This window comes from Phragmites australis, chromosome 17 (genome assembly GCF_958298935.1).
Source record: "Phragmites australis chromosome 17, lpPhrAust1.1, whole genome shotgun sequence".
NCBI lineage: Eukaryota > Viridiplantae > Streptophyta > Magnoliopsida > Poales > Poaceae > Phragmites > Phragmites australis.
The window spans coordinates 20,825,497-20,852,542 of NC_084937.1; the positions used below are offsets into that span (position 1 = coordinate 20,825,497).

The following is a 27,046-nucleotide window of genomic DNA, read 5'->3' on the forward strand; positions in this document are numbered from 1 at the left end:
TAATGATTAATCTGCACTAATGTTTATACAACAAGAATTTGGGTATGGTAATCTTGTAGTAACATGGTATAGGGATCCCAACTGGATGGTTAATTTGAGGTGGTGCTGCACAGCAGGTCTGTGGTTGTTCCTATGGGGGATCCTAAGGACCGGTTTGTGAAGCCTGTTACCCAGCATATCACCGCAACCACGAGGCTTATATGGGTACGGTCTGGCCAAATAATTAGATGTCCTTCATATTATGTACGCACCAGTGGACAGTTAAGTGGCACAAGAGAGGGCATTTGCAGTGGATGAAATCCCTGTTAGCAGTGAAATCTTAGCGGGTGCATACGGATTTAGAGACGCTTTGTAAATACATTGTATGAGACCCCGACTCTATACCCCGGAAGTGTAAAGCAAAACGGGAATCACGACTCGTGGGTAAAGTGTGCAAACTCTGCAGAGTGTAAAACTGATCGATCAATCGTGCTCACGGTTAAGAGCGGACTTGGACTTCTTTATAATTAGTGAAGATCTTGAATAGTTGGTTTTGGGTAATCGGGTAGTGGAACCCCGATGAGTCAGTAGCCGGATATGAGATATCTGGTGAGTCTGGTAGTCGGATGGAATCCAATGAGTTGTCTCCTTTAATGTTGGAGTCATCACTAGTAAATAGATTGCTATGTCTTTTGGGTCCTAGATTAGTTTGGTATAGTTGCAGTCGGCCTGAGTCAAGCTTTTTCTTACCTTAAACCCTACATGTTATATTTTTCACACTTGCTGAGTACACTATGTACTCACGCTTGCCTTCTCCTAACTTCTGAATGTTGCTCAGAAGGTGAAGTTTTCGAAGATCTTTCGGATGATGGAGTCAAGTTCTAGACGAAGGAAAACGTCGACTTGAAGACCATGTCATAGGCTGACACTACCCCGGACAACGATTGTGGATGAATGAAAGACTTGTTGCCGCTGAAAACTATCTTAGTGTTTTTTTTAGACATGCGGGTCCTTTTGTAATGAATATTATCGTTATTTAATGACATAGTTATGTTATCACTGATGATGTTCCTGTATGTATAGAAATTTGATCATAGCATATATATAAAATACATCTAATTTATTCTCATAAAAATCAGGTGTAACACTTTGACGCATGTTGGCCTGACGCCCTCTGCTCTGCTGCTCGCTCCCACCAACCTACCCTGTTTCAAGGTAAAATAGAGCAGCGACCGCATCTTGAAACAAGTTGGGATCCACGGCTAGCTTAGCCTACAAATATGTCCGCATCTTCCATCTCACTCCTCGTCGCAGACACAAGTCCCAGCTGCTCTGCTTCACTCGTCATCATACACATAGCTTGCAGAGATGGCGATGGCTGGCAGGCTGCTTGTCCTCCTCGCCATTGCTAGTCTTCTTGCCATCTCCATGGCCGAGCACGAGGTGAGATCTAGCTCATGTTCAGCTGAGTGGACTTGGCTGCCCAAATTATTTAGTTGCTGTGGCTTATGCGGATTTTGCATTCGAATTAGGTGCTGGCCAGGGGAACTGAGGAGCATGACGACAATGTGTACCGAGTGAGCAAGGTTTGTTTCCTCGGCAACAATTTTTTGTCCACTTTTCCAGCTCTCGTTCACGAATTTCATGGATTTAGCCGATCCGTAGCTGATGCGCGTTCTTGCAAATTCTTTTCTCGTTTTACAGGGAGGACAGGGCAGTCTCAAGAGCTTCCGTAAGCCGCTCTTCCACCAATTTTTTTATTCGTTTTTACATTCCTTTCTCTTCTGCAACTTGTTCAACCATCTAGTCACACATCAAATCTGCAGATTAACACACACACACACACACAGATGAAAAAGTTTAATGGACTCATGTCTCGGGTAAGTGTCTAGGTTAGTTGTAGTGAGCCTCTCAAAACTTAAATAGCTCACATGGCGGACCAGCAGCACAGCACAGCTGGTCTACCAAGTACAGGTCTTGCAGAACCAAAGTACATTGTGAAACTGCATGCATATCAACATAGTGATGACCGAACAATGACCAACCAAAGTTCAAATGCAAATGCAAACCGGCTAGAATGCTAGATCTGTGAATTGTCGATGAAACCGAGGACACACTCTGCACGGTTTGTATGGGTTAACCTGATGACGGGATCGGTGGTGTTGAATGCATCATGCATGCAGAGTGCTCGCCGCAGTGCGCGAGGCGGTGCGCGAACACGCAGTACAAGAAGCCGTGCCTCTTCTTCTGCAACAAGTGCTGCAACGCCTGCCTCTGCGTGCCGTCGGGGTACTACGGCAACAAGGGCGAGTGCCCCTGCTACAACAACTGGAAGACCAAGCGCGGAGGCCCCAAGTGCCCGTGAGGAGAGAGGAAGGTTTCCGCTCCCAACGCGCACGTCCTGAATAACAGGAGACAGATCGACTCCACACACACACACACACATCTTGCAATTCTGCTCATCTGGCAGAACCAGAACTATACCTGTCTAAATTAAATCAAGCTACGGCGCATTGTTTTGCCTCCTGATTAGTTCATGATTAATGCCACTGCTTGCTTAGCACGGCCAGAACCTGTGGTTATATGTATGTAACAGGTCTGGCTGTTGGCAATGCCACTGTAAACCCTTCATTGTATCATCAGCCACCTCGAAAAATTCTCGCTAAGGCCCCATTAGGAACAAAGGAAGAATGGAGAAATTTTGAAGGATTTGAATCCTATTGGAAAAATTCCTATGGAGCCCTTTGGAACAAAGGATTGGACCGCTAGAATTTCTATTAAATTCCTATATAATGGCTTCTTTCATAGGAATTTTAGAGGATTTCTAGCATGAGGTCCAACCTCATGAAAAAATTACTTTGGTTCTATTTCTCTTCTCTCATTCCTATGTTTTTCCTTTTTTTCATCCAAATAGTCCACTGGAAGTTTTTTTATTCTAGATTCCTGTAGGATTGCAAGTGACAGACAACTTATATTCCAAATAGACCCTAAAGCACAGCACATCAAAAGAGTTCCGCTCAAAGCTTGGGCCGCTTCCTGGTTGTCCATATCGGCTGGGGCAGGCCGCGCGGCACCCGAAATGCCGCTTCGCTTTTGCATGCCCGCCAAGAGCCCGAGACCGCGCGGGAGAGAGAGGCGACGTGATTTGCCTTGCCTATCCCCGGGGGAAACAGCCGCGCGGGCCAACGCCGGGGCGATTCCACGGGCCTCTAACGAGGAGCGTCGGCGTGGGCTAAAATGCTTGCAACCTACGGCCTGGGCCAAAGTCCATGATTTTTCCCTATCTTTTTTTTGTTCTGCTCGCAGATTGTAAACTTGCGTAGCTCCTTTCTTCTTCAAGTTTTTTTTTTCCTTTTATGGAGTATACTACGAGGCTGTAAGCTATCTAATATCTTGGTTAGGGCAGTATCATTAGTTCATTACATTTTTATGTCATCAGATACTCGGATGGATCTAACACCTACTACTGATTATATTATCCAGTAGCAAAGGACTCGAATGTTAGGTGTCCTACCTGTTGTCATGGCCATTGTTCGGTGGTGATGATATCATCTATCGTTCATGTGCATTTAACCCGATATGATATGTTTTACAACTGCTACGAGATGAATAAGACGTGAGCCGATAATTCAAGTAGTTTATCATGTTATACACAAAAATAATTTGCATATTATGAAGTAGTCTTCTAGATATTCGAAAGTAATACAATTTGAAAAGATTACACTCGGATTTTCCATGTATGATACGACTTCTCTGCCCCAATTATATAAAGAGGGAGAGAGGGTACATCGAGGGGGGAGTGAGATCTTGAGCCAAATTGGAGCCCAAGCAAAGCAATCGAAATCTCAACAATTAAGGAGTTGGACAAGCAATACAGAGCAAGCTCAATAGGATAGGAGTAGAGATAACCTATTGAAATCCACAACAGAGTCATACAACGATGAGATTCATCCTATAAGGGCTTCAGGATTTAGAACACGAGAGAACTCATCGAGATTCTTAATATTAGATCTAGACACATCCCAATATAATTATCTTTTCTTGAGATTAATCAACTCAAAACAAAGACACATGACTATTATTCTATGGGGGCTTAAACTGTATAAAATCTTATGCCTCTTTTTTTATATGTATGATTAAGGACTAGGTATCCCTACTTTATACAAATATTTGCATAATCAACTTTACAAATCATCGATAGCTGGCTCCATTCGTGTAGATACAACAAGACATGTCTTCGTCAACTAAGCGTATCAAGTCTCTGGCAATATGCTACTCCGATGATGGGTTCTATGATGACTTCAGACCTAACATCTACATGAAGTCTGACGAGTTGGCGAAAGTTCCTCGATCTCCGATGGCAATTTTTTTATTGACTAAAGTTTGCTAGTCAAGATGATCACTTATGTAATTATATGGCTTGTTAGTCGGAAAACCTGACCACGACTATAGCCTCAACTTTCGTTAGCTCTCGCTACCAAGTAGTGATCAATATAAAGGAGTCCGAAGGATCAACCTCGTTTCTCAGAATTTGATGCATCTAAAGACCGAGAAGACGTGGAGGATTACGAGATCAATACCCTCTCTACTGATACTCTAGGGGACTGGACAGATGCTAGCCCTGAGCATGAAAGTCCTATCACAAAAAGTGATGATAATGCTCCACGAAGGGTTTTGAGTCCATCAAAACTCCCATATTCGGCGATCACAGTGGAGATCAACGTTGTAGAAATCAAGAGATATCTCCTCACCGTTTAATATCCGGTTCATTAGATTAACAAGGCAATGGTGAACAGTTTGTCTCTGGTACGGCTCAGTATCTATAAAGTGCGAGAACTCTAGTCTACAATCCATCTAAGATAGTATTAGATACTCCAAAAAGGACGCGGTGGTTAAAATACATTATTGGGACTATTGCCGATGTGCAGTAATATGCAAAAACCTCAACCTCAGCAAGATCTACTATTCAGATGAGTAGTACACGGCAACACAATTTCAACTCACCTTCATCTAGTCGGAGTCAAGAGACTAGACTAACCTATGAGAGGGCACACGCTCGTGACGACACCTCGCAGGAACTGCTTATATATGTATCTATACCACTAGATTAATGAATATCGTAAGTCTAGAAGAACCAGTCCAAGTTCTAGAAATCATGCTAATTCGATTCCTGAGGTTACAGTTTCGAGTCCAATTATCCGACAAACGCTGATGGACGGGTCCCCGATCGTGACCGAAAACATCCGCTGAAGTCTTGAGGTGGAACGGTTCTCGGAGCCGTCGGTGCACCGTGAACTAACTCGGTTTGGGTGCGCCCCTAACCGAAATGTCACGACTGCATGCATCACAACCTAAACCAGCTGAAACATTAGTCGTGCATTTGTACCGTTCTGGACAACTCGTGTCAACTCCAATCCGCACGTACTGCCTCCGCATTCAACCCTCCCATCCCACGAGCCGTGCGCTCATGCTCCATGACCAGACCCACTTGCCAGCCATGTGACATCATAAGTACGAGTCCACCCAACCCCTGCCTGTGGGCCTCACGCGATTTGGTGCGTTGCTAGTCAATTTGTATGCGAGAATTTTGGAAAGGAAATTTTATAGAAATGAGATTTTGATTCATGCGATTTTTTTAGTTAATGTGTGTAGAAGAGAAGTAGAAAGACATGTATTATGTTGGAAGAGAAAATCTTTCGAATGATCCGATCTTATAGAATTTTCTTCAGAATTTTGTGCAAGATGAAGCCTTGTGCAAGTCAATTTGTATCCAGAACAGTTTTGTTCTTCTGAAAATCATTGGCACGTATGCCGGGCCGAATGTTTGTCCTCACCTAAAAAATATCTCCAATCCCAGCCCAGGGTAAGACATTCTCCGTTGAGAAAACCCGACCCGCAAAGCAAAGTAAAAACCCAACGAAGGAAGCCATCTAGGTTTTCTTGTATTTAGTTATGTTGGCCTTAGAAAATACCTAATTACATATTTGCTACTGTATGAAAATAAGATGTCATAAAAAAATAATAATAAAATCTATAATTCTACTTAACCTCCCGCCATTGCACTGCGGTGTTGTTTTTATCCACATTAACCACGCTAGCCTCTCAGCAGAGTCCAAGATAGCTACCACTATATCTCTCGGTACAATACACATTGTCATGATACTATTTGCATGAAAAATTACCATGATACTACAATATTTTCACTCATGTTTGAATAATTTTTTAGCTTCTCAGCACACCAAAAGACAAAAAAACTCATTTTAACCTGCTTCTAAGTTTTTAATTCATTTCAATCACAACCGCTTTCTTAAACAACTAAAAATCATAAAAATCAAGACCAAAAGCTAGCTACTTGATAGCTACTGCCTTTTTCATAAAAGAACATTTTTAAGCCTATGCAAATAGAAGGCTAGACTAGTTCGCTGCGTGGTTGCGGCGGTAAGAGAAGCCATTAGCAATATAGGCATGTCACGCGCAAGCGGTAGGAAGTAAGAGCAGGCTCCTTTGCGCCTTTATTGTCAGATATGCAATTGTTTCAACTTGCAATCCCTAAAATGCCACCAGAAATTTCATACTCCTGTAACCCACGACCCGATCCACAAACCCGGAAGCCAGCCAGCCAGCCAGCCAGCTCAGCTAGATCTGTGGACGGAACACGCAAGGCCGCCTCCAAAGCCCAAATTTTTAACCCTTTTTTTCGCTTTATTCTCTCGGAAATCCCGCGCTAAATATTTCCCCGCGATTCTCCCCATCCCCATCCACGGCGCACACTGTTCGTCCGTCGGTGGAGGAAGGGGAGTGGGAGCCGAACTGTAAAGCGGCTCGGGCGAACCCCCACTCTGCCTCCCCTGAAAATCGCAAAACCCAGCTGAACCCCGCCCGAAGCATCAGATTTCGCAGCCCAGCCGCCGCGAAGCCGGCATTCGCGTAGGAGGTGTTGTCTGCTGCCCTGGTCTCCTGGATCCATCCGGTGAGCCGTTCTTTCCTTTGCCTCCTAGTGCTTCTTTTAGATGGGTTCGTGGTGCTCATGGCTAAGATCCGGTGCTGCTGCTGCTCGTTTGTTTCCGGAGCTTTTGTGGTCGCTTTAAGGCTTTGCTGGGCGCGCGCTTGGCTTTGCCGCGTTGGTTTCTTGGGTTTATCGAAATCTGCAATGCGGGGCTCTGATTTGTTGTGGAGACAATGTTACCGGCAGTGCTCGTGCTTCATTGGCGCCGTTCTCCTCTTGGCACCTAGAGATCTGATGACTCTACAGTTTCGGCAAAGTTCGGTGGTTAGGAAGCAGTGATGTGATAGATGAATGGCACGCGCTTTCTGATATTATCCATGAACGCGTCAGCCGTCAGGGGGAATTCCTTGGATTTGATTTTAATCACTTTTCCAATCGATTAGCATTCTATGTACCCTCCATAGTTAGTACTACTAGGAATTTAAAAGTTATCTTTTTTGAATGTCTGATTCCGCAGGATAAGCCATGGCTTTGAAGGGGGGTTCTGTAGACAACAGGACCAGAAGCACCGTGTCCCTATGCATAGTGATCGGTATGTGCTGCTTCTTCTACATCCTCGGAGCTTGGCAGAAGAGCGGGTTTGGAAAGGGGGACAGCATCGCGCTGGAGATTACCAAACGCACGGACTGCACCATCTTGCCGAATCTTAGCTTCGACACTCACCATTCTAAAGCCGGTAACTCTGGCGATCTTGTTTCGCCGGTGAAGAAGTTCAAGCCGTGCCCTGATCGCTACACGGATTATACCCCGTGCCAAGATCAGAATAGGGCGATGAAGTTCCCTCGGGAGAACATGAATTACAGAGAGAGACATTGCCCGCTGCAGAAAGAAAAGCTGCACTGTTTGGTACCGCCGCCGAAAGGATATGTAGCTCCGTTCCCATGGCCTAAAAGCCGGGACTTTGTTCCTTTCGCGAATTGTCCGTATAAGAGCTTGACAGTCGAGAAAGCCATCCAGAACTGGGTTCAATATGAGGGCAATGTGTTCAGATTCCCCGGTGGAGGGACACAATTCCCGCAAGGAGCAGATAAGTACATTGATCAGCTGGCATCAGTCATACCGATCGCCAATGGAACTGTCAGGACTGCACTTGACACTGGTTGTGGGGTAAGAGCAAATGCCAAACTGTGTATTGCTTGTTGTTGCTAATTTAGGCTTGGTTACAAAGTCTAGTACATGTCTTAATGCGCTGGAACTATTTCAGGTGGCTAGCTGGGGAGCCTATTTGTTGAAGAGGAATGTCTTGGCCATGTCGTTTGCACCAAGAGATTCACATGAGGCACAAGTGCAGTTTGCTCTGGAGAGAGGCGTTCCAGCTGTTATTGGTGTTCTTGGTACAATAAAACTTCCTTATCCATCAAGGGCCTTTGATATGGCCCATTGTTCCAGGTGTTTGATTCCATGGGGAGCAAACGGTGAGCCTGATCATGCATCCTTTTATATTCTTTTTGTGGGAATTTCGGCTACCATTAATACTTAGAAGTAAGAATATTCATCCTATATTTTCACGCCATTTATTTTACAACTCATAACCATTTTCATGTTTTGCAGATGGAATGTACATGATGGAAGTCGATAGGGTTCTAAGGCCTGGTGGCTACTGGGTTCTGTCTGGTCCTCCAATTAATTGGAAGGTGAACTACAAGGGTTGGCAGCGCACAAAGAAGGATCTCGAGGCAGAGCAGAGAAGAATAGAGGAAATTGCTGACCTTCTATGTTGGGAAAAAGTCTCAGAGAAGGGTGAGATGGCAATATGGAGGAAAAGGGTAAACACCGGGTCTTGCCCTTCTAGGCAAGACGAATCTACTGTGCAGATGTGTGAATCAACAAACCCAGATGATGTCTGGTATGCTATTCCTGTAATTTTGTTAAAAAATCCTTTGAACAAAATGTTTTCGTTTATATATATATCCCTTTCTTATCCTTGTTTTGACTTGCTGTTTCTACATCAGGTACAAGAAGATGAAGGCCTGTGTGACACCCCTTCCAGATGTAAAAGATGAAAGTGAAGTAGCTGGAGGAGCAATCAAGCCCTTCCCAGGCAGGCTCAATGCAGTTCCTCCAAGAATTGCTAATGGTTTGATTCCAGGGGTTTCATCTCAGGCCTTTCAGAAAGACAATAAAATGTGGAAGAAGCACGTGAAGGCTTATAGCACCGTGAACAAGTATCTACTTACAGGAAGATACAGAAATGTTATGGACATGAATGCAGGTTTTGGGGGATTCGCTGCCACAATAGAGTCCCCAAAATCTTGGGTGATGAATGTTGTGCCGACTATTGCGAAGATATCAACCCTAGGGGCTGTTTATGAGCGAGGATTGATCGGCATATACCATGACTGGTATGCCATTTTACTCTTAAATCTTGTGCTTGGTAAAATAGTGTGCTGGTGATCATGAACTTACAATTCGACGCAACCCTATGCTAGGTGTGAAGCTTTCTCTACTTATCCAAGGACATATGATCTTATCCATGCTAGCGGTGTTTTCACCTTGTATAAAAACAAGTAAGCTACTATAGTCTTGTGATATTTGATCCATTGCTCGAAATGCCTGTGCTGATATATATTTTTTTTGGTTGAAACTAACAACAGATGTAACATGGAAGACATTCTCCTGGAAATGGACCGCATCTTGAGGCCAGAAGGCGCCGTCATAATGCGGGACTATGTCGATGTCTTGACAAAGGTGAATAGGCTTGCTCAGGGCATGAGATGGAACACCAAGTTGGTTGATCACGAGGACGGCCCCCTCGTGCGCGAGAAGATCTTGTATGCCGTGAAGCAGTATTGGGTTGGTGGAAACCAGACGGCTGCAGCTTGAAGCGAGTCCAATCCCGAGTTTCTAACGAGGAACTCTGCAATCCATCCTTGACCTGACGAGCATCAATTAGCTTAGGAAGTCGTCGCGTCACAAGGAAAATGCCCTCCGCCTACCCTTCTCTCCTTCCCTGGGTAGCACTGAAGCAACCAGGATTCCGTGCTTGCTGATGATAGTTGCAGGCTTGCGGCCGTATAATGTTGCAACATTTTTGTAATTTCATTTGTCGCTCTAAGTGTGAACTGGTTAGTCTGTTCAATATCTTGCTTATCTTGAAAATATCTCACGGGATCGACGTACTGATCCTGGATGTGTAACTTGTGAACTTTATTTTGTTACCATTTTGCGATCAGTAATCTACAGAACAGGGAGTCAAGTTTTTTAAAACATACAGAGTAAATTTCACAAAACTGCCCTAATATTGGAAAAACTATTACAAAACTACACTTTTAAGAATTAATTTCGCAAAACTACCCTTTTATTGGCAGTATAAAGCAAAACTACACTTCTAAGAATTAACTTAACAAAACTACACATATGTTGCCATTTTGTATTACAAAACTACTTTTAAGCCATGAAAAAGAATTGTTTTGCGATACTATATGAGCTAACTGTGTAGTTTTGACAAACTGACAATAAAAGTGCAGTTTTTGTGAAATTGATTCCTAAAAATGTAGTTTCATAGTTTTGTGATACATATGTCAATAAAAGTGTAGTTTTGTGAAGAAAAAAAATTAAATTGGAGTTTTGCTATAGTTTTCCCAATCGTAGTGTACTTCTGTGAAATTTATTCAAACATAAATATAGGTACCACCTGAATAATGCTGGGAAAAACGTCTGGTTATAGCACTGTTGTTGCAGTTCACTGCTAGCACGAAGCAGAATTTATCACAGCGTGAGTAGCCGTCAAATAGATCGACTTCTCAAGGCAGAGCCAGCAGAGCATCCGGTATTCTGGTTGAGCCCGTAGTTCTCTGTGGTGAATATTTTTGCGGTGGCATTTATGATCAAAATATTTGCACTGACATTTCAGAAAAGCAAGATAAATATCGCATATTTTGAATTTTCCCTTCCGAGAACAAGCATGCTTTAGATTTGAATGATCAAGGGGAATCCAATGATTCCAGAAAATGTACTGTGAGGTCGTCCAACTTCATACCCAAAATTTGGTGTCACAAGTCTATTCAAGTTTCTTATTAGAATTACATTACTGACGATTCTCTTGGTACCATTTAGGGTTAACAAGTCAGTGAAAGTCTGGCTGGCCAGTGGACGTGAGACAGCGGTGCCACATCCTGCTATTGGGGTTCACGCGCTTCGGTGTCGTGATCACCTCTGTAATGGGAAGGTAGGCATAGTGTGTGTTCGAAATACCTGATGTGATGCCACTGAACCCGGCAAACGCTCCATGGACCTGAAATACATTCATACAGTTTTCTTACAGTCGAACAAATTAAGTGGCTAAAAATCCTACTCCTACGTTAAATGGATACTAGCAAACAATGAAAAGAAATAAACTTACAGCATTTTGTCCTAGCACAGTGCACAGAATAGCATCAGATGCATTTGCCCGACAGGCCCGAACCATATATGTTGGATCAATGTATTTCAAATCAGCTGGAACACCGATGTCCTTGAAATGCTTCTTAATCTGAAAGGTGATACCGACGGCCACTAAATAATATGTAGAATGGGGGGAAAATCTAAAAAGGAACGCAACAATAGCAATGTCGGAGCACCATACAGAAGAAAGGGTCACGGCACATCGGTTTGCCAGTTCAAAGAAGGTACACTTCCGTTTCATAGTCAATTGAGCATTTTTTTTGCTGCTAATTTTTCAAACGTATTGGGAAAAGAGAACAGAAAAAACTAGTTATTTTTTTATTTGTATAGGGCAAAGAAGTTCCGTAAACTATGTACTGGCCTGGAAAGAAACAACTGATGACCTTGACTATGGTCTGCACTTTGTAAATATGGTATCAGGCCTATAAGTGTCAGTCTTCTTTTGCAGGGCCATAAGGTGTTTTTCCCTCATTTGAAACTTGGTGGCAATCAGTAGTTCGGCATAAATCACAAATATAATTGCCTCAAAGAAAGGCTCTTGATTTTAGCAAGTATACTAGGCAGGGAGTAAAACCTCAGTCGGTTTCCACTGAAAACCAGAGAGCTCCACACCCCCAACCAACCCAACTCACTGCCTGCCCACACAGTGGCCGCAAGGATGGGGCACACTTTTTGAACGTTTTCATCTATATTTTGATATGTAGTACATCTCCAGTGTTACTTTCAGACGAATCCCCGGTACCGGGTCTATCTATCTCTGTCTGTGGACCAGATGGTTACAATGAACCCATACACCAATCTTCAAAGATGCTAGATAAGAAATCCATTTGCATAAGGGGTTTAAAATGAGCATACCTTCTGTTGCATGTGGACACCAAAGTCACTAAGTATCACATTTCCCGAAGCATCAGTTGCATTTGATTTTTGCAGTAAATCCTGTGTGAAGAGTCCAATAAATACATATTCAATTTCCATAAATCATTCATATATAATAGAGCCTTTGAAGCAGTCAAGAAGGAAAAATCATAAAGCCACTACGCCATCTTACCTGTCCTGCACCTTCAGCAACACAAACCACACAAAATCCTTTTCTATTTAGTAAATGCTCAAGGTGTCGCAAGACACCATGTTCTCCGTCAAGTGTGAAAGATATCTTCATTCAATATAGTAAGCTTCTTTCAGTAGATATGAAACAAAGACAAATTTGAAGCTCCCTCATCAGTGTTAAGTGTTTCAAACCTCGGGTATTAGGCAGACATCAATCTGTCCACTGGAAAGAGAAGCTTGCATGGCTATGAACCCACTGCTTCTTCCCATTAATTTGACCAACCCAATTCCATGGTATGCACTACGTGCCTAGAGACAGAAGGAAGGAATCAACTAAAGCAAGAGTAAACCATACGTAGAATTCAACTTCATTTGACTATAAATTTTAAAACACACTGATAAGTGAGCAATATCAGCCTACCTCTATATAGGCAGAATTAATAGCACGCTGAGCTTCCTCCACAGCTGTATCAAAACCAAACGTCTTATCCATATAAAGTATATCATTATCAATTGTCTTTGGAACTGCTACAACTGAAACTTTCAGTTTTCTCTTACGACACTGCAAACCAGAAAAAAGACATGAACATAAACAATGAATGAGTAAACACACTCCATGGAACATGCAATATGTGTTTGAGTGTAGATGATTCCTTGGAATCCTTCCTGAATCCTAACCAATGTGGTGCACAGAACATAAGATCTTTTAGTTTAGGGAAGTTGTAAATAATCACACCCACTGGAATACTTTGGTAACAAGTGATCTCTGTGGATGAGAGAAAAGACATTCTTGTTTTAGTTGTCTCAATACCCATCTTTTTAGCAACAAAACAGGATTTCAAATCAAGTTTGTCAACTTTGGATTCAAGAAACTCACTATCCTTAAACTCAGAAGAGTAAAAATTACTAAGGGGTGGGTAGCAGCTACCCCTGTAGGCAGCCAGATATTTCCATATATACGCAATGGGTTAAGGGGAGGAGATGGAGATTAAGAAAAAGGAGAGATGAGGGAGGCGACGGCCTCCCAGATGGAGATTGAGAAAAAGGAAAGATGAGGGAGGCGACGGCCAGGGAGGCCGGCACCCTAGTAGTTGGGTGGCAGAGAGAGAGAGAGAGAGAGAGAGAATTTCCCTTCTAATTACTTCACTTCTTGCCTTTTACTGATAGATCACCTCCTCTATATATTGATGAGGTTACTTGACCCCTAAGGAACCAAATCAGATTGGATTTTATAAATGGAATCCAATCTGATTACAATCTTATCTAGACTCTTCTAGAAAACAAAAGAATTACATATATTGAAATAATGATGTGGGACCAGGGATGGGTCCCACCCTAGCCGTGTGCCTAGCCGGCCACGGGATGATGCCGGCCCTTCTTCTTATAATGGAGACCGACCATGACAATATAGGTGTGCAATCAGGTTATATATGAATTTGATTACTACGATGTAGTGAACTGAACTAAATCTAACTCATCCAAGCATGCCCAAAAGTCTTAGAAGTATGAAATGAAGAGAGTAACAACCTCCTCATGAATAGCATTAGCTCCTGCGTGGCTACCATTTCCACCAATTACAAAGAGCATATCAATTCTTCTTGCCTGCAAACATAAGATGATCATGTAAACACTATTAAAGCTGCAACACATAATATGATGTCTTCACTTCAGGTTGCTTACCTGTATACTATCTACAATCTCACTAGTTTTAGCTCCTCCGCGAGAGACACCTAGGAAACTTCCACCAGAAAGATTTATGTTTTCCACCACACCACGTGAAAGCTGAAGGTTCCCACCACAATAAGTCAGCAACATCATGATCATTAACTCCCTTTAGCACCTGAGAGTTAATAGAAAAGCATCCTTACCGGCATTTCTTTTAAGCCTTTTTCAAAAAATCCACGGTAACCAAACTGGATTCCAACAATATTCTTCACCCCGTAGATCTCCAAGGTAAATACTATCTGGAGTATAAGTAAAATTGCTCATGTAATAGGGGAGGTGCCGGTTAGACATGGAACCAAAATCATCTTCTTAACAATACGCAATTAATTTAAACCATAAGCATATAATAAAGTCCATTTTCGCCAGATTATTCATGGAACATGTCAAATGAGATATTTGATGTAGGGCATTTATGCTTCAAGATAAGCAAACATCCTAACAGCTTCAAATTATTCGGTATTTACATAAAAGTGAGCTATCCACAATTCAAATAATGTGCACAAGTTCAACACATAAGCACTAACACATAACATTCAATAAGTTGTACTATACTCCCCATGCATTTAGACTCCCACTTTTTCTTTCTTTTTGGTATCAGATCAAATGGTTATAGCATAACTCATAAACATCAGTCCTACTCCTAAATTCATCAAAACCTTTGCAAGTGTAAATGTGCTGTAAATGCCAGGATATTGTATTGTGTCAGAAACTCAACACAGTGACACTATAGAAAATGTAAAATCACGTGAATGCTAAAAGGCCCATACCTGTCTAATTACATCATTTAAACCGGGGCATAACCCACCACAGGTAACAATGGCCGCCTTCACTTCTTCAGGTTCATAATATATCTCCTTACGAGGGCCTGCACGATGCACCCTGTAGAAAGCAATTACCACTGCCTTATACATTTCCCATTCTTAAAAGATACAATTATGAGATTATAGTGGCTATAAGTTGTTCTTTTTTAGTTGTATTCATGATACAATAAAAGGTGAATAATGACATAAGTTAACATCACACAGAGCATTTCAGGGAAATAAGCATACTTCCATTATAAAGAAGACGAAATCAACTCCTTCCAGAAAAAAAGACAAATTGACTTATGTGCTACATGAGATCATACCAATGTTCCACCCAGCTACAATCAGGATCGATGCACTCAGCTCCAGCAGAATTAGGAGAGGCATACTTTATCACCTAAAAAAGCATACTACGTTAAGTGCAGAATACACCAGGAAGGAAAAACGAAACTTCTTTCCTTGAGATTCAGAATTTTATTGAAGTGCATACTCATATTATCTGTATTATTGGTGTTATTTAAACTAACGTTAAGCAGTACAGAAGTTCAAAGGAAACAGATAGTTTGCCACAAAACTTGCAAATCCAACCTTGCGAACAATACAATCAATATTATGCAAGTCAAAAAAGGCCAACAATTGACTAAGGTAATGATTCTGTACACTGAATTGACAATCTCAATCAGCGATCTTGATTTTTGAGGTAAATCTCAAGAGTCAAGACCATGCCTCATTTTATGTATCCATTTAGAAATGCTGAACAAATTACACTTCACATAAGCTGTATTTGATATTGACCTTCAGAAGTGCTCGGTCATCCTTATTTACATAGCCATTCCACATATAAGCTGATGAACCATCACCAGCACCCACGGGAGTTCTGTCAGAGCAACAGATGATCTATTAAAAGAAAAAGGGCCAGCTACAGTTTTATCTGTTTAGAACAGGAAAGAACCTGTTTTTCTTAAGAGAGAATGTAGTGAGCCTTGGCTTCAAATCATATATATCTGTAATGTGCGGCAAACTAAAACGCCTATCCCAGCCTTCCTGATACTTTTGCTTCCAAGAAGGATCACTGAAATCTAGGTCTAACTTCCCAGAAATAGCTCTGACACGGAGTACCGCAGATCTTTTTCTGCACTTTCGCTCACTTAAGTGAGTGAAACCATACTGGCATTGGTCCCTTGTTGAATGCAACCATTGCTGCCGTGTAGTAGAACTCGTACTTGCTTTAAACGCAACAGCCATCCCAGATAAGGACATGAAAGATTATTGTGTACCCGCTAATCTGCAGCAGAAATTTAGTATGCTGAGAGTGAGTTGATGCTAATAGTCTTATAGAAAAATAATCAAAATTTAATACGATTGATGGATAGTAACTCAAATTAAATCTCATGGCATAACTTTGCTAAAATCATGAGACGTTCCAGTCAATCAAGACTAAAGAGACTTGGTGGATGCACAATACATAGCTTGTCACTAGCTCAGTTGTTATTTTCTAATCGCCTATGACAGAAACACAATAAATTCATCTCTGTAGTGTACAGCAGCCATGTTCAAACACACCTATCTGAGTATCTTAACACTGAACATACAACACCTGCATGACCAAACACACCGGCAGTTCGTAAAAATTGAAACCTTAGTGTATCTATAGATCAACGGCTACCTGTATCTGGCTAATTGATTACTTAAACTCCAGCAATAAAATGCTACATTTCAGCCTCAATTCCAGCTGTCTGTAATACCCATATGGGACCAGGGGCGACCCTAGGGGGAAAATCTGTAACACACCTAACTAGCGAGTTCAGAGAGGCCGAAACAAGCCAAATTTTACATATGGTACTACGAAAGCACAATTGAACACACATGATCACCTATGTGTATGAAAGCCAAATCCAACACCCAGAAGGTTAGTTAGCTTGATCCCGACCTCGGATACCGAGAGGGAACAAATCGTTTTCTAACCAACAGCATCCATGACCATCCTGATGAACAAACGCAGCAACTCACGAAACTAGAAAAACACGGTACTGAGAGCAGCACTAAAGCGCAGCACGAACACCCCGAATCATCCGCGAAAGTAATCAGTAGACTGCAGTCGTGGTGTTGACTCCAGAATCCACAGTCAATCCGCGGGTTCTCCAAACCCACGCCCCCGTAAACATTTGCAGCCGAACGAATCGGATCACCCAGCGCGAGGAGTCCGCCCCCCCCCCCCACCCCCAACACCCACGCCGGCGCGCGAGCCGAGCAGCATTGCGCCGGCACAGGTGTGGCGTGTGACGCGCGGGTGTCGGCGACGCGCACACGACCCCCAACCAACTAAGCTGCGCGCGATGGATCTCCCCGGCGAGCGGAACCGGAGAGGGGTCTGACCCGGCGGGCGGGCGGGCGCGCAATGCGCCGTGTAGGAGATGGGTTGGGGACGGCACGAGACAGGGCGGCGGCTTACCTGAGGCCCGAGGCAGCGAGGGGGGGGGGGGGAGGCGGATTCGAGCGCGCTCTTCTCTGCTCCCGGCCTCCGGGCTTCGAGATCCTTCGCTGGCGTTTGATCGGTTGGAATATTTGACCTTTGGGCGCGGCGGAGAAGCAGAGGCACAGTAGCGGAGTGGAAGGGGAGGAGGGCTGCGTGGGCGCGGCGTATGGACCGGAGGGATACGGGGGTTGGTGTGCCGGCGACTCGGGAGGCGCACGGGCCCACCAGACCATCGGCCGTTCCTACTTGATCCAACTATTGCGTGTTCGATTCTTTACTCAGCGAGAGAATCTGCAAGTGGCGTCCGTCACCCTCTTGCCCGAAAGCGTGTGATTGTAGTTCGTATGATCGTATAACTAGTATGAGTGAAAGTAGATGGACGGAAATTATATTTATCGAAAAGAATAATATTTATTGGTTATATTTGTTTAGTAGATTGAGCTGAGTTTTATTTGGTTAACTAAATTAAAGATGATATGAGTAACTATAAAAATTAAGATTTCGATTAATTGTTTATATGAAGGTGATTTTGTAATACCGATAAATAGATTCGTCCCAATGAACAGATACAGCTATCTGCATCCGTCAGATCAGACTATAGATATACATTTATATCCGTCGAATCAAATTAAAACAATGTATATAATCAACTAAACATATATATATATATATAAGGTTATACATATTTATCAAATCTAAATTTATTTATACGAACAAACAATCACCTCAAAATATCACGCTTGAGATAAACCGAACTCGCTAGCCACACAGCCAGCTCGATGCCTTCTCCACAAACTGAGTTCGATGCCTTCTCCACAAACTGCTTCGTCCTACCCAACTGTGCCAACTGTCCAAGGAGGCTTAGCTCCATGGGTTCAGAGGGCCCACACCCCTCGGCGTCGCCTCTCAGGGTGACCCCGTTTTTTTTTTAATCTTTAGCCGAGTCTAGCTCGTTTGAGCTAAGCCAGGCTTGTTGTGTAATTGTGGGTAAATTTAGGAATTTAGACAATATACGCGACCGTATTTGTAAAATTAGATAATATGTTGGCGTATTTGTAAATCTAGCACTCGTATTCGGTATATCAAAATCTGAAATTTGGATTTCGGTAACTCAAATACAGGGTGTATTCGAGTTGCCAAATACGGCTCACAGTGCCGTATTCGGCACCTCAGTTGCCGAATTCAGCCGGTCGGCATCCCATCCTTCTTTTTGCCACATCACATCAATCATTTTCACGTCACGTCATTCATTTTTTCCATCCATCCCGTGATACGTTCGGCCAGCCGATGAATTATTGATGCATGCATGTTTTGGCACGGCCCGCGGAGAGGTGAATAAATGGAGGTCGCTAGAGGAGAAGAGAGCAGAGAAGGGAGCAGCAGAGGAGGAATGCGAGGAGCGGCAGAGGAGCAGCAGCTCGAGTATAGAAAGCAGCAGAAGAGGAGCAACGCGAGCAGCAGCAGCGGCAGTTTAATACTTCGAGAGCACTCACTTTCGTACCGGTTAGTTATTAGATTACCTATTTAATACTTAGGTTAGTAATAGTATTTAGAGTAATTAGCTTATTTGGTTAGTTAGTTTCAAAATAGATTAGTTCTTTCGGAAGTAGATTGTTTAATTACGTTATTATATTACTTAGATTATTTAATTAGAGTACTTACTTTATTTAATTAGAGTACTTAGATTATACAAATTAGATTATTTAATTACGTTATTATATTACTTAGATTATTTAATTAGAGTACTTAGATTATTTATTATATTAATTAGTTTATTTAATTAGAGTACTTAGATTATTCTAATCTGTTGTTCACCTATTTATTGAACCATGAAGCTTTAAATCATTATCATGGCTCATGGTGGTCTTCCCGAGCTTCTTCAGCAGCGGTACGACGAGAACCATAGGGGAAGGATGATATTCACGGGACAGCAGGTACCACGTTTATATGTGTTATTTCATTGCTACGATAATTTTGAACTAACGATGTACATGTATTGGATAACTCATGCAGTTGGGTCCGTTACGAGCCTGGAGTGTGCACAAAATTAAGGAGTTGAACCCTCGATTCCACGAGCCACTCGCACGGGCGGGACTACTACCTTTCGCTCTCATGATGGCCGGAGCTCCCATGGAGGTCGGTGGTAGGACACCTCTGCCGGCAATTGATGAGGCACTGCTCACAGGTCTCGTCGACCGCTAGCGTCCTGAGACGCACACTTTCCTTTTGGTGAGATGGCAGTAACACTGAGGGACGTGGCCATGCTGACCGGGCTGCCCGTGACGAACCTGTCTGTTCACAATCACGACATAGATCTTCAGCTTCGGCGCGTCATGTGTCATGTTCCGGTGATGAGGCCGAGGAGTGCACGCAGCCTCCTACGCCTGAGCAGTTTACACTGGGTTCACTAGCACCTCCGGCTGCAGCATCTACTCATCAGGAGGACGTCGTTAACTGCACGCAGCAGACCCCTTGCTGGAGCGACACTAATGCTTTTGACTGGGCTGGTGCAATGCAAGCGTCCGCCACCTTCACTGATCTACTCGGCGGACAGTCCTCCCAAGATCTCGATGAACCTGGAAGGTCACATTGGTACCAGCATGGCGAGCCTTCGGCACACTGGACTCCATCTGAGCACGTTCTAGGGCCGTCCACACTTCCGCACGAGGATCCTTCGGCATGGTACATGCAGGGCCGAGTTAGCGGGGCGGGATACACGTTCGGTGAGGTTCCCACAGGGCAGGCAGATGATGATGAAGACGACCAAGGGCACGCAAGGCAGGGGCCTGTGCAGGCTACTGGGATGAGAGCCACACACCCGCCAGACGCTTACACTCCTGGGGATTGTGTGAGGCATCGTTGCCGTTGAGTAGCCAGTGCAATTTGTCATGATACATGTAATATTGATTTTAATGTCGAGGTCATCCCTATTATGACCTATTCACTGTATTGTTAATGTAAAAAATTCTCAGTACAGAGGAAACAATAGTAGTTGTAAAGCATAAGTAGCATGGAACCCGATACATGCCTGAAGGGAATAAAATATACAGGGTTACAATAGATGCTTAGGGCGAAGGAAAGTGGCGACGCAAATTAGCGTAAGAATGCCAGGTGTGATGGTCAAAGCTATCCGGGTAAGATGGTTGTCGTCTCCGAGGTGGTTCTGGGAAGTTGTAAAAATGAGTACGAGCAAATCCATAATCATTTTCAGGGTCATCGGTGTCCTCCGGAGATGGAAGCCTCGGAGGACGGGGTCGTTGTGGCATGAAATCGTCGTCGTCGTCATCATCTTGAGGTTTCTCCGAAGTATGGCATCTCGATGTTGTGCGTGAACGTCCTCTTGCAGTGTTCCTATAACCTTCTCCTGTATTTATGTTGGAACGTCTAGGCATGGGGGGCATGAAATCGTCATCGTCTTCGTCCTCGTCATTATCTGGATGATTCGTAGAGGTCGCCTCTGTAACCCTTTGGTTCGATGACTGTCGTCGTCTTCTACGCGAACCAGGCATCACACCCCCGCTGAAGAGCATATACATCGCCAAGAAGTGTGAGATTTCTTTGTTGATCAACTGTTCGTCTTCCGGAAAAGCCTGACGCAGAAGAGGACCATTCGAATCAATGGAAATAAGATAAGTAGGGTGACCAAATGTTTATATGACATACCTGAATATGGGATGCATACTGGTCCGGCGACATTACTATCGTTCTGTGCCTCCTAGAGAAACCTATCACAGAAGGATGGTCGGCCAGTTCACGGACCCTCAGATACATTTGACGCCGGTGATACAAGAGGGCCCTAAGGTCCTCGGTGGTTACACATTGGAGCGGCCCGGTTAACCTGGAACATATGGGTCTTGCATGCAATTTTTCCACGGCTTGGATTATGTTGTTCTCCTTTAAGGGATCATCGTTTCCTTCACGCACAACCTGTAAGGAGGCATTAAGTGCTATAGCGATCATTGAAGGTGTCCATGGAAAGCCTGTACTAGAGGATCCTACCATAGATTTATTGCTCACTCACTATAACGCTCTGTCTCTGCATCAAAACACGGATCCATGAATATTTAAGAAACACGAAATAAATAAATAAAATTACATTTACAATACAATGGTTATTGCTAGAGGTGTTATCATTTCATAGTTCAAGCAGAGCCGTGTGGTCACGTCTTGTCTAAAGGGGTACAGTGCAAACCACATAATGCAAAATAAGTAGTACAACTAACAGGTGAATAACATTTTACAATACAAACCATTTCTGCGGAAAGCTTCTAAGAACAAAATAAAATGCAAAGTCTCTAAGACAGTTCAGTTCGATAGTGGGCTGATAGTTTACTGACGGGTCTGGCAAGTCCTCCTGTCATGGCCAGTTTGTTTGCAAAGTTTGCACCTGCGTAGGCCATCAACAGCATCTGTTTCATCCATGTCACCTTGCAGCCTCGTAGATCTAGGCCTTCCAGGATCTGTGCGTCGTGCTCGTGGATAAGGTACCCACTTAGGCCCCTCGATTGATTTGTAGTTGGTTTCGATGTTAAAGGACCGCATCTTTGGAAGCCATGTGCTCCTCAATGCATTGATCGTGAAGTACGGTGATACGTACTGTGATCCGTCATTGCCACCTATGTCCCTGCAAGCGGCTAAGACATGCGAGCACGGGATATGGTGCAGTTTTGGCTTATTGCATGTGCACTTCACCTCGTTAGGCCCAAGTTGACATTGCTGCACGGTGTCCCCGGCGCTATACCCTGAAGCATACCTATGGTGGCACATGACCTCAAAGTCATTGTTGGCCAGGTCGTAGATCCTCGACCGATGAAAGTGTGCCTTGCTCCTCCTTCTTGATATGATTTGCTCCACCTTAGGTGCAAACCGTGTGCTGCACTTTATAGCAGCATTACCACGGTCTCGAAAGTAGTCCGCCATTCTGTAGAATGTGAGCTCAATAATGGCACACAACGGGAGGCCCCGTACTCCCTTTAGAACATTGTTGAACGCCTCCACTATGTTCGTTGTCATGATGGAGTACCTAATATGGGATACAGTAATTTTAGAATGGCTATTTGAATAAGAATCGGTACAATATGATCATTACAATTCTATGCGCTAACATGGCACCATGAGTGTCATGGATAAGGGCCCAACGCTCCGCCGGCTTCCCTGCTATCCACTGGCTAAATGTCCCACGTGAACGACTAACGATAGTTTGGCCCCCAACCATTTGCGCCCGCAGTTGATCCTCCCCTGCTTGCTGGTTTGCCATCATCTTGCGAGTGGTCTCATTTAACTCTCTCCATATCTCGTTGAACTTCGCCTGCTGGTTCTGAAGACATAGCCCTTTCAATCTCTTTACAAGCGACTTGCTGCGGTACCTTGTGTACAGGTTCGCGCCCAAGTGTCGCATGCACCATCTTCTCTCCACATCAGGCCATGCAATGGAGCAGTTTGTGCTATCATGCAGCACGTCCAACGCATGCAGAAGGCCCTTGTTGCGGTCTGAGATGACGCAAACTCGTTCCCTATTTCCCACGACACGTGTCCTCACCAAGGTGAGGAACCACAGCCAACTATCATTGTTTTCACTCTCAACCATTGCAAAGGCGAGAGGAATGATCTGATTATTTGCATCCGCCGTCATTGCTGTCATAAGGGTATCATGGAACTTGCCGCTCAGAAATGTGGCATCCACGCATACAACCGGCCTGCAATGCCTGAATGCTTCGATGCATTGTCCAAAGGACCAGAATAACCTAATGAGGTATCGGTCAGTGGTGCTATATGACCCATCATCTAGCCTGATAGGCTCATCCGCCATGGCCCACTGAGTCCCTGGATTCGTCATGGCAATCTTCTGCAGCAGCCTCGGAGCATTGTTGTATGACTCTTCGAAGCTTCCAAACAGCATCTTCAACGCCTTCTGCTTCGCTCGTCACGCGGTGTGGTAATTGATAAGCATGCCAGTCTTAGTGTGCACCTCCCCCATAATCGATTTTGGCGACAAACAAATTTCCGTGCCAATAAACGTGATGAGGAGTTGGGCTACGAACCTCGCATCAACGGCGTGGCTCACATTCCTAATAGCCTCTTCGCTACATGTATGTGGGGTGTGTCTACTGATCACAAAATAGTTCTCATATTTTGGTTGATGTGCTCGTACAAAGTAAGGGCAATTCGGGTGCTTGGTACACCTGACCTCATACTCCGTAGGGTTAGACCGGGCGCACTTGTGGTCCCTTCTTGTTATTACAGTATAATTGCTAATAAAGTGGATGACCTCCCCTCAGTTACGAAACTGTTGCCCGACCTGAATGTCACTATTCTGGTATCCCCAGTTAGATAAGGTGTTATACTCAACGACGACACACTCCAGGAGCCCAGTACCACGAAAGTACTGGATCGCCGGGACCGGGTCATCATTGTCAGCAGCTTCTTCATCCCCGCTACCACCGTCTTCATTATCCATGCATCCTGCATCGACCTCACAAGGGTCCACTCTACCTCCCTCTCTACTGGAACTGCCCTCCCCGACATGCCCTCCATCCTCTTCATGCATCACCTGCTGGCCTGAGCCTTCCACAGTGGTCACTACATCACCTTACACCAGTCGTGACACTATGTTTACGTACACCGCTATATCAAAGTTCTCCTCCAATGCCTTGCGTGAGTACAAAGCCCATGCGTTGTTCCTACTCATCTCGAACAACGTATGGATAACGACCGAGCTATTTGGAACAAGCTGCGGCCGTACACCCTCTAGGACAACAATATGGGACTGCTGGTTCACACGCAAAAGGTGCATAACATGTGATTTCAGGCCATCTAGATCAATAGGTATCTCAACCGAACTCTCTATGTGCTGGCAGTTCTGAATTGTTACAAGTCTCCCGTGCAAAACTGTGGGACTTTCTCCATAATAAATATGGAAAATCATACCGTATCTCCTAAATAAATGTACATGTAATAAATAATAAGTACAAAAATAATACTAATTAAATAGTGCAATATACAACTAATATGCATCTTTGTTGCTACTGGACACTATCTTCAACGGTTCTACCAAACCTAAGTGATTAAACTAATTAATCAAGTTAATTGATTAATTATATTACTTTAATAAAACTAATTACCTAGATTAAATCACGTAAATTCATGTTACTATATTAAGTAAAGAATCTAATCACACTTACTAATAAAAATTATATAACCCAACTAAATCAATAATTTAAATACTCTAATTTATCAAAATAATATAATTAATCAAATGTACTTGAATGAATTTAACAATATACTGACGAAAGGACTAATATACTTCTGAATGAACTAAGAAAAATCTAATTATAATTACTAATTAACTACGTAATCTAAGAACTTACCTTAAGGAAATTGAGCGCGGCTGCTGCTCGCGTTGATCCTCTCCGGATGCCCCCTCTGCTCGAGCTGCTTCTCCTAGCGTTGCTCCACTGCTGCTCTCTTCTCTCCACTGCTGCTCTCTTCTCTTCTCCCTTCTCTCCTTTGCTGCTCTCTTCTCCCTTCTCCCTTCTCTCTTCTGCGAGCCAGGGCATTTTATTAAGCGCAAAAGCAGCATCAACCCCCACTGGCACGCACCGAAAGCATCGACACGACGTGAAAGTGACATGATGCATTGAATTCGGCAACTGAGGTGCCGAATACGGCACTGTGGGCCGTATTCGGCACCTCAGTTGCCGAATTCAGTGGGCCCGGAGTGTTTTCGGAATTTGAGTTACCGAAATCCAAATTTCGGATTTTGAGATACCGAATACGAGTGCTAGATTTACAAATACGCCAACATGTTGTCTAATTTCGTAAATACGGTCGCATATATTGTCTAAATTCCCAAATTTGCCGTAATTGTGTTGTGACGCATCGATAGCTCCGCCAGCTAGGGGTGAATACGGGACTTATATCTCCGCGTAACATTCTCAATATAGGGTTTGTAAAATAAATATAGGATGAAAGATAGCTATCTGATATTATTTAATACTATTTATGTGTAATTTTAAATTTGAGAAGAAAAAAATATAAAATATAATACAAGATGACTGATATACATCTAAAATATCCGAATGTTAGATATGACAAGAAAAACTATTATAATTTCACTTAAAAATATGATAATATATAGGTATATTGCTACACATCTTAGCGATCAATCTATTTGTGCTCATTTTGATTGCAACCTTATATTGTTTAATGTGCTACGTGGAGATGCAAATAAAGTGAAATTTTTTCATCTATCCGACTAACCGAAAGCTTGCAGCACTATCCGTTCTGACTTTGACTCTGAGAAAAAATATATAGGATAAGATACAGGATAAAGAAATAATTATCCGGCACTATCCGTGTCTGACTCTGACTAAAAAATATAGGATATGATATATAATGAGCTATATCCATTCGTATCTGATCTGATTACACCTCTACCACCAACCGTGACTCTTGCAGATGAGAGCGAGCCGTTTTGGCTCTCCTCACTAGGCGAGATTTTTCTAGCCCCTGCAAGCTATACATTGCCCCTAAAAACTAGGAATCTTTAGCACTTCATAATGTCTGGGCAATTTGCTGGGTACCATCGTAAAATATCCTTGCTGGTATTTTTAATATGAGTACTTTTACGATGGTATTCACCTAATTTTGCCAATGTAAAACATGCCCAAGCAAGAAAAGATCTTTCCTAACCGGTGATCCAAACACAACTCCTCCTCTCCAGCCCAACTACCCCTCGCTACCCATCCATTGCCCGCTACCACCGTCATCCAGCGGTGGCGGCAGGGGCACCAAGCGGTGTAATCATTCGCGCCTTCTCTCCTGCTTTTCCATCCCTCTCTCCTTGCTTGCATGCAGCTCTCTTCTCTTTTTCCTTTGGATATGAAGGTTTTGTGGTTGCCTCGTCTGGCCCCTTCTGCTCTGACCTCCTACCTTCCATTGGTGGGTGTTGGTGACATGCGGCAATAGTCCCCTGCACCACGAGCCCCCCAAGTTCGTTAGTTGGGGCTATCGTCGCTGCTAGTTCATGTCTGCGTGGATGTGGCCATTGCGACCTGATCCATCAGGTTGCTCCTTGTCGAGGTGATCGGGCGCGTCCGTGCTGGTCGGCCGTCGTGTAGGTCCTACTGGAGGCAATGCAGTCGGAGCGGCTTGAGATCTATAGACGTTGCAGCCGAGAGCGTCGTGCCGCATCTCTGCACGGTCCTGCTTGTTAGCTTTCCCTTGGCAAGACTATGATGTCGATGGTCAAGTTGCGAGAGGGTGCAAGCGGGGAGGTGCTCCACCCGGCCCCAACGAATGTGTTTAAGGGTGGTAACGGGTCGGGTCAAGGGCGGGTGGAGTGAAAACGTACCTGACATGAAACCTGAGACCTCAAACCCGACCTAACCCCGAAATTGTTACCGGGTGCAAAACGACTATCGGCCTCGACGGGGACCCGAGACCCATTAGGGGACCCGAAACCTGTCGTAGCTCCAAATCTGTCGCGTCGTCTTCCTCAAGACTCAAACTCACAGTCCCCACTCGTCTTCCCATTCACATCACGAAACCCTAGCTCCGAGCTATCCCCACCGCAACCCTCGACAAGTGTGACCATGGCGTCGAGCCACTCTGGTGGGACCCTATAGG

General features: G+C 43.9%; 3 protein-coding genes across 3 annotated transcripts; 2 read left to right on the forward strand and 1 right to left on the reverse strand.

Moving 5' to 3' along the window:
• Positions 1 to 1,167: 1,167 nt before the first annotated feature.
• LOC133896568 (gibberellin-regulated protein 6-like) lies at positions 1,168 to 2,844 on the forward strand. Its single transcript, XM_062337165.1, has 4 exons — positions 1,168 to 1,422; positions 1,512 to 1,565; positions 1,684 to 1,711; positions 2,163 to 2,844. Exons 1-4 carry the CDS (start codon positions 1,348 to 1,350, stop codon positions 2,342 to 2,344), a joined length of 339 nt encoding a protein of 112 aa, XP_062193149.1. The 5' UTR covers positions 1,168 to 1,347; the 3' UTR covers positions 2,345 to 2,844.
• Positions 2,845 to 6,563: 3,719 nt separating this feature from the next.
• LOC133896566 (probable methyltransferase PMT2) lies at positions 6,564 to 10,130 on the forward strand. The gene is made up of 7 exons (XM_062337163.1): positions 6,564 to 6,949; positions 7,443 to 8,092; positions 8,190 to 8,400; positions 8,537 to 8,831; positions 8,938 to 9,327; positions 9,415 to 9,492; positions 9,580 to 10,130. The coding sequence occupies exons 2-7, from the start codon at positions 7,451 to 7,453 to the stop codon at positions 9,806 to 9,808; spliced, it is 1,845 nt and encodes a 614-aa protein (XP_062193147.1). The 5' UTR covers positions 6,564 to 6,949; positions 7,443 to 7,450; the 3' UTR covers positions 9,809 to 10,130.
• Positions 10,131 to 10,573: 443 nt separating this feature from the next.
• Positions 10,574 to 17,592, reverse strand: LOC133896567 (ATP-dependent 6-phosphofructokinase 5, chloroplastic-like). The gene is made up of 14 exons (XM_062337164.1): positions 17,396 to 17,592; positions 15,896 to 16,228; positions 15,739 to 15,820; positions 15,267 to 15,340; positions 14,908 to 15,019; positions 14,284 to 14,379; positions 14,096 to 14,197; positions 13,943 to 14,017; positions 12,837 to 12,977; positions 12,608 to 12,724; positions 12,417 to 12,521; positions 12,224 to 12,304; positions 11,328 to 11,456; positions 10,574 to 11,219 (listed from the first exon to the last, which is right to left on the reverse strand). Exons 2-14 carry the CDS (start codon positions 16,201 to 16,203, stop codon positions 11,052 to 11,054), a joined length of 1,590 nt encoding a protein of 529 aa, XP_062193148.1. The 5' UTR covers positions 16,204 to 16,228; positions 17,396 to 17,592; the 3' UTR covers positions 10,574 to 11,051.
• Between the last annotated feature and the right edge of the window lie 9,454 nt (positions 17,593 to 27,046).